This window comes from Achroia grisella, unplaced genomic scaffold (genome assembly GCF_030625045.1).
Source record: "Achroia grisella isolate CSIRO2021 unplaced genomic scaffold, CSIRO_AGI_Agris_v1 utg157, whole genome shotgun sequence".
In the NCBI taxonomy this organism is placed as follows: domain Eukaryota; kingdom Metazoa; phylum Arthropoda; class Insecta; order Lepidoptera; family Pyralidae; genus Achroia; species Achroia grisella.
The window spans coordinates 2,666,872-2,679,981 of NW_026712653.1; the positions used below are offsets into that span (position 1 = coordinate 2,666,872).

At 33.0% G+C, this 13,110-nt stretch overlaps 1 protein-coding gene across 1 annotated transcript in view; it reads right to left on the reverse strand.

The window, feature by feature from the left end:
- Positions 1–13,110, reverse strand: part of LOC131841041 (protein outspread) — a 362,804-nt gene that overhangs the window by 213,848 nt on the left and 135,846 nt on the right. The window contains exon 2 of the mRNA XM_059189274.1: positions 5,836–5,916. Coding sequence (XP_059045257.1) covers positions 5,836–5,916 — 81 coding nt within the window. The remainder of the gene's footprint in view (positions 1–5,835; positions 5,917–13,110) is intronic.

Consider the following 13,110-nt stretch of genomic DNA (forward strand, 5'->3'; position numbering starts at 1 on the left):
ACTACCCCGTTTTTATTGTCAGTCGTGAAAGTCTATCTTAAATTGAACATCATCAGTTCAAAACAAAAAACAAATAACAAAGTGTTTACAAAATAAACCAGATGTATTTTTCTAATACGTGCATAGATAATATATTATGTATTCTTTGTGGAATAAGCTATTATTCAAGGCCATTAAATTATAATAAAAAGTCAAACGGACGTAACAAAGGAAGCCGCTATTAAAAATCACTTAAGACGAACAGATGTCAGTCGGAAATTTGTTTCGGTGTGATCTAATCTCGACGGAAAGAATTAGAATCCAAGAGGCTGTTTCCGAAAAAGTTAAATAATGACTTAGATGATTTCGTCACGCTGCATTTGCCCTGAAGTGCGGTCCTTCGGTTGTTGGTTATAAAACAAATAAGAAGCATAGTATAATTACTCACGGTTGCTTCTCTCACGGTTGAAAAATGATCTAAGAAAACAATGTTTTTTTTTTGTGACTAAAGAATAATGATAAATGGTGACGCTTCAATGATATGGTGATTTTAAGTAAACTTCCGTCCGCTTAATTGTCAGAAGCGTTAATAAAAAACTATAATTTTTTTATACTACGATGGTGAAAGCAAAACAGAAATGCTATTAAACAAAAAGATGAAATATATATGTGCATAAATAAATATAAAATATTAATAAAAAGAAAGAAAAACAAAAACAAAAAAAAACCTATATAAGATAAACTATTGGAAGCCACAATGCATATATATCTGCGGAGCAAGAAAAACGAGGAAAAAGTAGTTGCAAAAAAAGACATGGACCTTCAGTCTATGGAAAATAAGGGCGTAACTTAATAAAAAAAAAGTGTATTAAATATCAAGACTTGTTTATTTTCGCTTGCGATTTTTTTTATGTTACAATAGTGCTTGTAAGTATACAGCCCATATATTAGTAAATGTTTAACGTAGGCAATGGACATCTCTAACACCAGACACCTTAACACACACTTCTTGAAAAACCCCATGCTGTAGTACCTAGAGAAAATCTCGACATATTATCCATTACGATTAAACTTTTAACATCGCCACGTAGTTTAATATAGTTTGCTTAATACTGGAGACATAAACAGGAACATGCATAGATGCACAAAAAGTTTACTGTTAATATTCAAACTCACGACCGCTGAGATCTAAATCGGGATGTTAATCCACTAGACCATAACGCTATCGAGTTAAATAGGCATATAATGCAGGCATGTAGGTACACGGAATTTATTGTCGTTCGTATTCAAACTCACGACGTCTTGGGTGTGTATCGGGATACTATTCCACTAGACCACAACGCTCTCACTACTCTCTAGTTTAATATAGCCAATAATATTATTATATTAATAATACAAACAATCCAACTTGAACTGATTCATTGAAGCAGCAGTGCATGACGTATGCACCACTTGATAACCGAAGCAGGCAATATTAGAAACTTCTAGAAAGTTAAATAAAGCCTGGAATAGAGGAACTGAGAGTACTATTAACGTTAATTTAATTTTTATAGCATAGGGAACAAACCAGCTTGCAGCTCACCTGATGGTAAGTGATTACCGCCGCCCATGAGCACCCGTAACACTAAGGGAATTGCAAGTATGTTGCCGGCCTTTTAAGATTCAATTAACCAATAAAAAAAAAACAATTAACATGTATTATCGGAGAATTAGAGAAAGAGACAGAAACTCTATCTACATGTGACACCCAGATCGATACAAACAATCATACTTATGTTTGTTGTATGTATTATTACAAATGTATGTACCGTGCCACCGATACCCGGTCTAGCGGTTTAGCTCATCACTTTATGTCCGCTGGACGAGGGATCGATTCCTCGCACGGCACATACATTTGTATTTATAAGTATGATTGTTTGTATCAATTTGGGTGTTTTCTATATATGTCTACATAGGCATAAAATGATATCGCTTCCGCTGTCTGTATAGTATTTCCCTTAAACGGGAAGAATGCAGTTTTTAGCTATAGATAAATTCATGAGGTAGGTTTATTATGTATACATGAGCACCCGAAGCCGGAGCTACAAAAAATACGTAATATATATTCCTTTTTCAATTTGATGAAAAACTGTTTTTTAAACGAAATCATATCTAAAAGTATCAATTTTTTACAATCATTAGATCTCTCTCAAAAGCAAATCATAAGTCGACAACAGATTCGTCTGTGCCTCATATTTCATGATGTCGTATCGTATAAAGAAACCTAATATTATTTTAGCTTGAAAAAACCTAAACTTAGTATAAAGTAACATTGACTTATATCCTTTTTTAACACATTAGACCCTAATCGAGTTTCGCGGAACCTTTATATTTATTACCTGAACACTGTCCTATAAATATGTATCGATTTATGTATCGATTGGAATCGACGCAAAGAATAAAGTATCGATTATTTATCGCCAGATCTCCAGCGCTGCGGATTTTTTGAATTCAACAAAAAAGGAACACGCATATGGAATTTAGGTACATTTACGCGTTTGACCCTTGTACGCGTAATATAGCAATTTAAAACTTATTGCATTACAATACAACTGATATTTATATCGATATAAATGTTGAAACATGTTGAAAGTATAATTAATATTGATCAGAATTTGGAAGGGCATTGTAATAAAAAAATTACAAATTGATGTTTTTACGATCGATCAAATTTTTGAAATTATTTTTAAAGAATCTCAAACGAAGACTGCCTATGTAAAGCACAGGCTGTATATATTTTAAATTATTATTGAAAATAAAATAAAACAAAAAAAATAAAAAAAGGTATGCTGTATGTTGTGTTGGCATTCGGAATGTAATATAATATACAATAATTAAGTAATCCAGTATTAGAGATAATAAACGCATTATTTATTTTCACATAGACTAACTTCAAGATATTAACAATAGAGTCCTTGTGTAAAAATGTATGGTATTCACCTGAACGGCGTCAGTTTGATACAATATATCAACTCTTAAAGTTTTAGCTTTAAAGTTCAATATAAAACAATTAAAATTTTTAAGTCAGTATGATTCTAGGTATGCGATATATCAGAGTTTACAATTTTTATATCATTATAATTTAACTGTTATTGTAAAATCGAACCAGCGTTCTTATGCACACACATGAGTGCGTTGCGGTTTCTATTTTTATTGTCGTATGCCTATTCCTTGATAATGTGTATTTACTTAGAACAACATTTACTGAAAGAGCAACACGCAAGTTTCTTGCTCGTTCTTCTTGTGATGAGTCTGCGTTCCGAATGAGTGGTAGAATAAATAAAATATGACTTGCTTATATTAAGTTTATTTGAATAAAGATTATTTCTATTTCATTAACAACTAACAATAAGATGCAATTTTAAATAATACAAGTCTTTGCACGCGACCTTATCGACGAGAGAAAAATAAATCAAATGTTTTTATTTACTTATGTCCATCATTCCCAAATATTACCTATATTTATAAGGATAAAGTAACTTTTAGCTGTTGAACCCTAAAAATGATCAAGGAGTTTTCCATCAGCTCGGCCTCCCTCAAGTACGAATCCTCAGCATTAAGTTGGTTTTATTGCCGTCAGTGCCGAAGATAAGACCCCGAAGATGTATGATTATTATGCAAACAGTCGAAAAAAGATAACCTGGACCGAGGCACGATAAGCGGCAGGGGTCCACTCGTTTTGGCGCCAAAAAGTCCAAAAAAAACCACACGAGAATGGCTTTAAAGCGTGAATTTTTATTAAATCATACATCAAAATTTTTATCATCTCATTTATCAGGGATCGGATGACGCCGAAATTAATTTAGAATACACAAAAATTGATAAGAATGATGGGTTTAAGTAGATACTGACGTGTGGATTTTAAATGGCAGCCCTTTAATTTTTTTATGTGATGGATTGACGTCCTGTCCACTGTAGGGACTGACATGTTGTTTCGCGGAAATCAAGCGGTTCGAGTCTATGTGACGGCGATATAAAACGTTCCGTCGATTTACATTTTCAACTAACTCTCCGGTGGTGGAAACATCTATAACAGACCAAATGAATCTAAAAGACGACAGGCTCATCCATTGGCAGGTTGGATTCCATATACCCGCGAAATGTGGATATATCAAGTGCAAAATATTAATCATAACGTCGGCAATTGACAACGGCTCTGGCTATCCCATTTTTGATAACAGTAGTGAAAATATATATATATATGTTTATAGAAATAAATATTTTAACAACAATTCGTGGAATAAAAAGAAAAATGACATTTTTTTAAATTAGAAGCTATAATTACCTCCTTTTAGGTATAAAAGTCAATTAAATTAACCACGCCATCTTAATCATTATCTAAATACTTTTAAAATGATATATAATACTTCTGTGTAAATTTAAAAATTTTAAAGGAATTCAAATAAATAAAAAACTTTAAATGCTTATCTTGTAAAAAAATGTACATTTTGAATACTGCCATTTTTCTATTTAACCGACGAAATATTCTCTGCAACCTATAGTTGACTGGTAGAAATTACCGCACGGTGCTAAGTCTGTCAAATGTAAGTACTTTTTGTAATGTGTGCATTAAAGTTGTGAAATATAAAATAAAACATATAAATACATCAATAACAATAACAAACACATTAAACAATCATATACCAGTACCAAGTACCGTATCAAAGAAACTGCAAATGTAACAGTACAAGACAAGGTATGAAAATGTTTCTGCTAAGTAATTAGAGGGCGCAAGTGCGCGTGCGCAGTCGAACAATTGAAGTGCGACAGAGAAATGGCTGTATTAACATAAACTGCATATGGCATTAATGATAATGAGGGTACTCTTTTGTACCTTCCACTTATGGCCCGGTTGTTTCGTGGCTAATAAATATTCCAGGGCTCAAACATTTAAATATACATTGTAGTTTATCTTCACGCCAGTTCTCTATTGGGCGGGCAGAGAGTAAAATACTTTTTTTTTATTGTAAGATTTTTTTAATTTACACTTATTGAAAAAAATATTACTTAAGTCTATATGATATTATTCTGATGCATAAGTTCTAATATATTACTGTAAAGTTTCATTACATTATGTTCAATAGGTTTTGCGTGCTCACAAACTTTGGCGTTTATAATATTATTAAGATTGAAGGACTAAATAGGACTTTAAACTTATGGTGTATAAGGTCTATTGTTATTAAAGTCCAAATTGTCATTGTTATAAATAATTAAATACTATCAGCTGATATATATCCTACCACATTACAGCCAGCTGACTGTTTTATTTATTGAAAATAGCGTATAAACTAATATGTGGCAAAGTGACAGGAAAACACAGAATTTTTTGTTTACATTATCGTGTATCTGCTGACTACAACCCTTGAAAAGCTGGATCTCCTATCTTAAGTATTTTAAAAAAGAGGGCTTTTAACATTAAATCTGCTTTTTCTATCATATTTCATAAGTTCAATAGTTATATAAAAACATATATTAAATATGTGTGTGATTATTTTATTGTATACTAGCTATTCCCGCGACTTCGTCCGCGTGGAATTTAACTTAATTTTTATAAAATAATAGAATTTTCTAATATAAAAGCAGCCTAAGTTACTCCTTATTACATAAGCTACCTGCCAAAAAAAGTCCCGTCAAAATCGGTCGAGCCATTTTAGAGATTAGCCGGAACAAACAGACCGACAGACAGACAAAAATTATAAAAAATTGTTTTGGTACATGTACCATATGTTCATATGCATGTAGTAAAAAACGGTTATTTCAATATTACAAACAGACATTCCAATTTTATTTATATGTATAGATATATACGACACTTACCTTTGTTCTGTAGAGAGGATTGGAGAAGTCCCAGCCTGGTGCCACGAATAGGTATCCGCATTTGGACACCTTCCGACTCGCCTGCAAACAAGAAATTAATGCATAAATTAAAAAAATCTATATAAAATAAAGTCTCTATCAATCAACTACTAGAAATATCGTGACGAACGAAAACTATCTGTGTCTGTTTGTATAGAATAGAACAGAAATTTCTTTATTCGACTTTAAATTGGTATTATATGTAGGTTGTACTCGTACATACGAATTTAATGTTGAGAAAAGGCTGTCGATTTTTACGTACCTCTGTAAAAATCAACATCCTTTTTTCGACCTTTCATATTATTCTATTCTAAATTTTCTATAAAGCTCCCAAGTATTCAATAGAACAGTCTTATAATACAATATAATTATTTGTACTTTGATTTTTTTTTTCATTTTTTTTTACATGAGAATCACATATTTGGCCTGTACAGCTGTCATGCAACATATTCATTTAAATCAATTGACTGTATGTATATTATTCAAGAGCCTTTGACATAAAAACAAAGGTTTAGATTTTGAGCTGAAAATATAATAATGAAACAACCTCCCAGTCATAAAATATAGTCCCATCAGACTAAATCGTGCAATCATTAAACGCAATTCGTAAATCCTTAATGCTGCGTCGTGAAAAACGGGCCAAGTCCAAAGAATTTGATTATTTTTATTTTAAAAAAAAAAAACAGGTGTTTTAACGTGAATATCTGACGCGTTAGTCGTGTTGCAACAGACTGGCGTTATTAATATTGTAATGTAAAACACGAGTTCAAAACACGGTTCCTTTTTTTGGGTTCTCGCCATTATCGTGTCGGTAAATTATTTTTTTTTTTAAAAGATAAAGCTGATATTTTTGTGTACGAGATTGAAGATAAGTGGATAAATTAATTTTTATTGTTTTTTTTTTATTATGACGGACAAATGATCGGTTGAGCGGTTTCTTAGTATCACATGATTAGTTACTAAAAAGTTTGTCAATTAAAAATTCGACAGCTTCGGTGGTCTAGCGGTTTAGCACACCGCCTTCTGATGGTCGCGGGTTCGATTCCTCGCACGGCATAAACATTTATATTCATGAGTATGATTGTTTGTATCAGTCTGGGTGTTTTCTATGTATAATATGTACGTATTTATTTACGAAAACAAAAATATATATGTATTTGTGGCAATTATCTGGTACCTATAACAGAATCTATAGCTAGCAGAACTTGGGTCTAAATGGCGCTGTGTGAATTGTTCAGAGATTATTATTATTATTATTGTAAAATAATTAAAAATGCTAACTAAGGTCACTACACTATTCCACGCGGACGAAGTGAAAATTATTTGAAAAGAATACGAGCTCAGTTTCTTCTCATCTCGAAATCATTCCGAACTGACGGTAGATTGGACATATCGTAAGAGTCTGTAATAGGAATATGGATTATCATTGAAGATTTTTTATTGATTTACACAATTATAACTTGGTCAGAATGGAGTTACATTGCTCATAGGGTTGTGGTTGTAATCATTACATAGTATAAAACAAAGTCGCTGTCGCTGTCTGTCCCTATGTATGCTATCTTTAAAACTACGCAACGGATTTTGAAACAGTTTTTTTAATAAATAGTGATTCTAGAGAAAGGTTTTCATGTATAATACACGTACACTTGTGTGAAGCCGGGGTGGGTAGCTAGTACGTGAATAAAGATGCTTTAATTTTTTTTTTATTTGCAATTTGAAAGTCGCGGCCACAGCTAGTATTCCATTTTTTTATGAGAATCATGGTGTAGGGTACATTGACATTTCGCACAACAAAACAATGGCATTCCGGTATTATTTTACACAACATCATCAAAACTCTTTGTGTTGCGATCAACGTGCGGCCGTTTGGTCGTAACTGCTATTATTATTGACTTCACAAATAAGAGACTTGGACATTTATTAATGACTAGCTGTACCGGCTAGTTGGAATTTACTCTTTATTACATCAGCTACCTGCCAAAAAAGTCCCGTCAAAATCGGTTCAGCCATTTCAGAGATTAGCCGGAACAAACAGTCAGACAGACAAAAAATGTTATTTTGTTGTATGTACGGTATAGTAAAAACGGTTATTTCAATATTACAAACAGATATTCCCATTTTATTTACATATATGTATAGATGTTTATTTAGTCATATCTAATGACGAAATTCATAATATAGATACATTTTTTTTCGGACTACTCTAATGCTGCTGGCCGCAGCTGGCCTTTACAGCTTCACCGGACGATAAGGAGCGAGTGCAGATGACACTCCACGCCCGCAGAAGGACTTATGGACCGGCTGAAGGCCAACTCCCGCCTGATAGAGCTAGGACTAAATTTTCCGTTAAAATTGGTCCAGCTTTGTTAAAGCTTAGCAAGAACAAACAGACTTACTCCTTACAATATCAGCTGTCTGCGAGTGAAAGACCCGTCAAAATCGGTCCAGTTTTCTTTAACGATTAGCAAGTACAAACAGACAGTTAATTAGCCAATTTTTTTTTAATTTTGGACATTCAGAAAAAATCTTATCCAAACCTTCCAGCTGTCATTGTCAGAACTATGACATTTATCATCGCACTTTTTATTATCTGTACTTGCTCTCTAGTAAAAAAAAACTTGTAAACTTTTTTATATGGGCACCTCGCTAACAGTAAATCATTATGACGTCACCGCTGACAGGTCAATGGCCCCTGATGTCACATGGCATGTTGTGTAATGTGTACATACCTTTGATTGTTCCTTTTGCGGGCCCCATTATAATGCTATAATGTGCTATTCAATTCGAAAATTGCCATATTTCGCCGAATTGAGATGTACAAGAACCATTAGTGTAAATCTGTACTTCCTAACCTATTCTAATGATGTAAAACCGTAAATTGCGCGGCGGACTTGTGCATCGAGGGTTCAGTACAAATAATTAAATATTTATACATATAATAAAAATAATTAAATAAATATGTACCTAGGATTAAAAGACATTTATTAAGATTGTAAATTCAAATCTAAAAAAAAAAACAAAAAATAATGCGTCTTCTCTTTTTATACAGTCTAATTCACCGATGATGGAAACACCGTTAACACATCAAAATGAATCCGAGAGTCTGCATTAAGATTCCATGTATCCCGTGAAACGCGAGCATGTCAAGTGTAACGATCTTCACTATAGCGACAGACAATGACTGACTGTCTACTGACGGTACGGCAAAATATTAATACAAAAAAAAATACGTTTATAAGCGGCTCAAATGTCCTACATGAATAAATTATTTTTGATTTGATTTGAGTACACCACCTGTTATATCTGTATTTATGGTAGACAATGGCTATAGACATCGTAGTTCGAAAAAAAAATCTCAACAAGGACGCTCGGTAGCTTATAATCATGCCACATTTCTTTTTATAATGAAAAAAGAGCATTTAGTTATTTAATTGGAACGTGGAATGATTTGTTTTTCTCACTTTTTTTCCTTTTATTCCAATAATTTAATATAATTTAATCTACTAAACATTTTAAAATAAATTATAGTAGATAACTATAATAATTTAATAATAATTAAAATTTAAAAATCATTTATTCATGTAGGACCTTTCAGCCGCTTATGAACGTCAAATTTATTAAATTATAACTTTTCCCTACCATACAGTTCAGTATATATGTAGATCCAATTGAGAAGAACTGGTAAGAAAGTAGAAGCCAGTTTATTTGCAACGTAATAAAAGCTATTTTTTATTACCTTAGCGATTGTGACGTCACTGCGCTGTATGTATATATGTCACAGATGAACGGTATAGCGAATCACACGTCATTACCGCTACACTATTAGGGTGACAATGTTGTGGCCGAGCGTGCCCAATGCGGGCTGCGCGTGAGTCCAACAGATGACAATCCGAGACATCGTCGCGGTGGTACGGCCACAGACAAACTTACACAATTGCACATAACATTGCAATAGTATCAATAATACAAAATGTATGTATTTGTATTCTTATTATTATAATAATTAATAGCTGTTATAGCAATTTCGTCCGCGTGGAATTTAACTTTATTTTTGCCAATAAAAGTCCCGTCAAAATTGGTCCAGCCATTTAAGAGATTAGGAACAAACAGACAGACAAAAATTGTAATGTGTGTAACGCATTTATATTCATATGCGTGTAGTAAAAAACGGATATTTCAATATTATAAACAGACACTCCAATTTTATTTATATATATATAAATGTATATATAACTGCTATAAATACAAAGATAAGTTTAAAAATATAGTTTTTTTTAATACATTTCACAATAAGTACAGACACGTTTCAGCTCACTCCGCTGTCAAAATGAACTCGATATACATCGCACTAACTCCGAATATGGTCGTACCACCTTCATCAAAGCTATCTACATCAATTATTACTTCACACTACATTGGTACTGGTGTCTGTATATTGATTATTGTATTGCATTGCACTGAATGTACTTGCAGTTAAGGCGCCACTTCACTTGGTTTATCGTGAGTATCATTACTTGGCGGAACATTCCGATAATGTGTTATGTATCGGACGCTTCAATTTTGGAAAATGAACTCTAACGTTAGAACAGTAATGTTCATTTTTAATTTAATTACTGTGTTAAGGCCCTATTTCATTTGCTTTATCCTGAGGATCATTATTTGTAAGAACATACCAATAATGTGTAATATATCGCAGGCTTCATTTTTGGAAAATGAATTCTAAAATTAGAACAATAAAGTCGATTTTTACTTTTTCTGCAGTCTAAGTTAAGTATGCGTATGACCAGTTAGATTTTTGATTCATTTATTGAGGTAGGCTTCTCACTTGCAAGTGTGCAATGTCTGTCTCTTACCACCTACATACTTATTTACTACCCATCACCGCTTTTATCATATTGCCCCTAATTTTAGGGTCCTTTTTATGGAGTAGGGAATTTATAAAAAAATGGACCCTAAAATCAGCCTAAACTCATCTGGGCTAACGGGATATGCAGGCGACCAACCATTAGAAGACCATGTGAAACATTTAACACAGGCGAGGGCACCACATCATTATCATCCAATAAGAACAGACCCACAAGTCCTAATTACCAATAGACTATTAGTGTAGAGTAGGCCATTTAGGGTCCGTGTAGTGTAGCCTTTATACAAGTGTACGTAGCGTAGATTTATCTAAAATATAGGCGACAACGTGACACTGTCGCCACTTTTTAATTTACTGCGACCTAGAAATGGTCGGCCGCTTTATTGGAATGATATGGTAAATCGATTGAAGTAGATTGACACGTTTATATGCTGTTTTCAGTGAGAGGAACTAGATATAAGAATTTAATATAAAAAGAGATTGCCATGCCCTAGTAGCTTACTACTCCGACAGTTCTAATACATATATAGTTGGTCGCAGTCGCAGCTTGGTTTGTAAACAAACAACACTAGGCTTCCAAGCTATATCCGAACTCTGTTCATGGCCTAGTGATGCCTCAATTAGAGGCTTAACTCCGACAGTTCTAACATATATGTTGGTCGCAGTCACAGCTTGATTTCCAAACAATCAACACTAGGCTTCCAAGCTATATCCGAGCTGTTCAAAGCCTGGTGATACCTCATTCAGAAGCGAAACTAGTGGCTTACTACTTCGACAGTTCTAACATATATAGTTGGTCGCAGTCACAGTTTGGTTTCCGAACAGCCAATATTTGGCTCCCAAGTTATAACCGAGCTCCATTTATTGTCTGATGATGCCTCGTTCAGAGGCAAAACTAGAGGCTCTCCTTCGACAGTTCAAACAGATATATTTAGAAGAATAGTTTTTGACAATAGAACCTTAATTTGATCAAATTTATAATTAAAATTAATTATGAATTTTGACCACTAGTCAAACAATACTGGTACAATAATAAAACCAAAAAAGGTGAAGGTAATGTCATTCAATAGAAACAAAAAAAATGAACAAGTCTATGTTGGTTGCGACATTAGATTTTACAAAATTGAAATAGAGAAATGTCTGGAACAGTCGAGATTATGTATTTTATTGCTATAGTTAAATGCGAGTTGGTCCATAACTTGTGAAGCTAATACTTTTGTCCATGGCGATCATAAATTTGTGGTATGACACGCATAAAACCACTGGAGCACGGGATCAGTATGGTGTAATTTACGATTATCCTTTTTGTATTTGGTATAGGTCACACAAGAGAGCGAATTGAAATAACTGCTTCGGAAATGGTTTTAGAAGACATGCGTTTATCTATGAACTTTTCTCAAACCGTAGAATATCTATTGTATATTGTTTACATAATTCTAACGGGTAATATTAACAACAGCAGCAAATTATTCACCTATAATATAAGAGAAGAATGTTTTTGGTTGCAAATAAATAATAGTAAAAAATTACAAGGTTCATAAAACTTTATTAAATAAAATCAGCTACTGTGTAAAAATATATCTAATAAAATACCAGCCATAAGTGTACAAAGTTTTGATTATTATTAAAAGAGCTATTTAAAAAAAAAATCATTTACAGTAGCTACATAACTAAATAGCTTTTTATTGATTTTATCCCTTGCACTTATTAATGCATAATAAAAGAAAATAAATTTGTAATAATAAGTTATATTATTTTAGTAAATAAATTAATATCAAGTAAAACGCTTTACAATCATAGGTCAATTCAATTTTCTCCGCTTCCGCTTATAAAATAAGCCGTATGCTAGTGAATGTCCAGGTTCAATAATATAATTTATTCAACCTAACGCCCATATAAACCAACATAATGGTGACGTATCACTTCATTAATCTTCCTTTTCCATTTATGATCTTCTTAATTAGCCACGGTGCAGTAGCTGCATTTGAACAGTAGATACCAGCAATATTTATATAAAATTCCCATATCACAATGTTAGTTACCATACTCCTCCGAAACGGATTGATCGATTTTTATGAAATTTTATACGCGTATTCAGAGGTCTGAGAATCTATTTTTTATACCCCTGAGTGATAAAGGTAGTCCACCCCTAACACTTATGAAATAAGCTGTATTTCAGTTGTATGGTCAGTTTAGGCAATCAAATTACGGGAAAAGAAGCATGACATCTTAGCCCTATGGAATGGCAACACATGAATGTTAACACGGCTATCACATGATAACATGATGACCGTAACGCTGTTCAGGTATATTATGAACTTAAATAAATTATTCAAATGAGAACGCATTTTTATCTTAATCATTATTCGGGG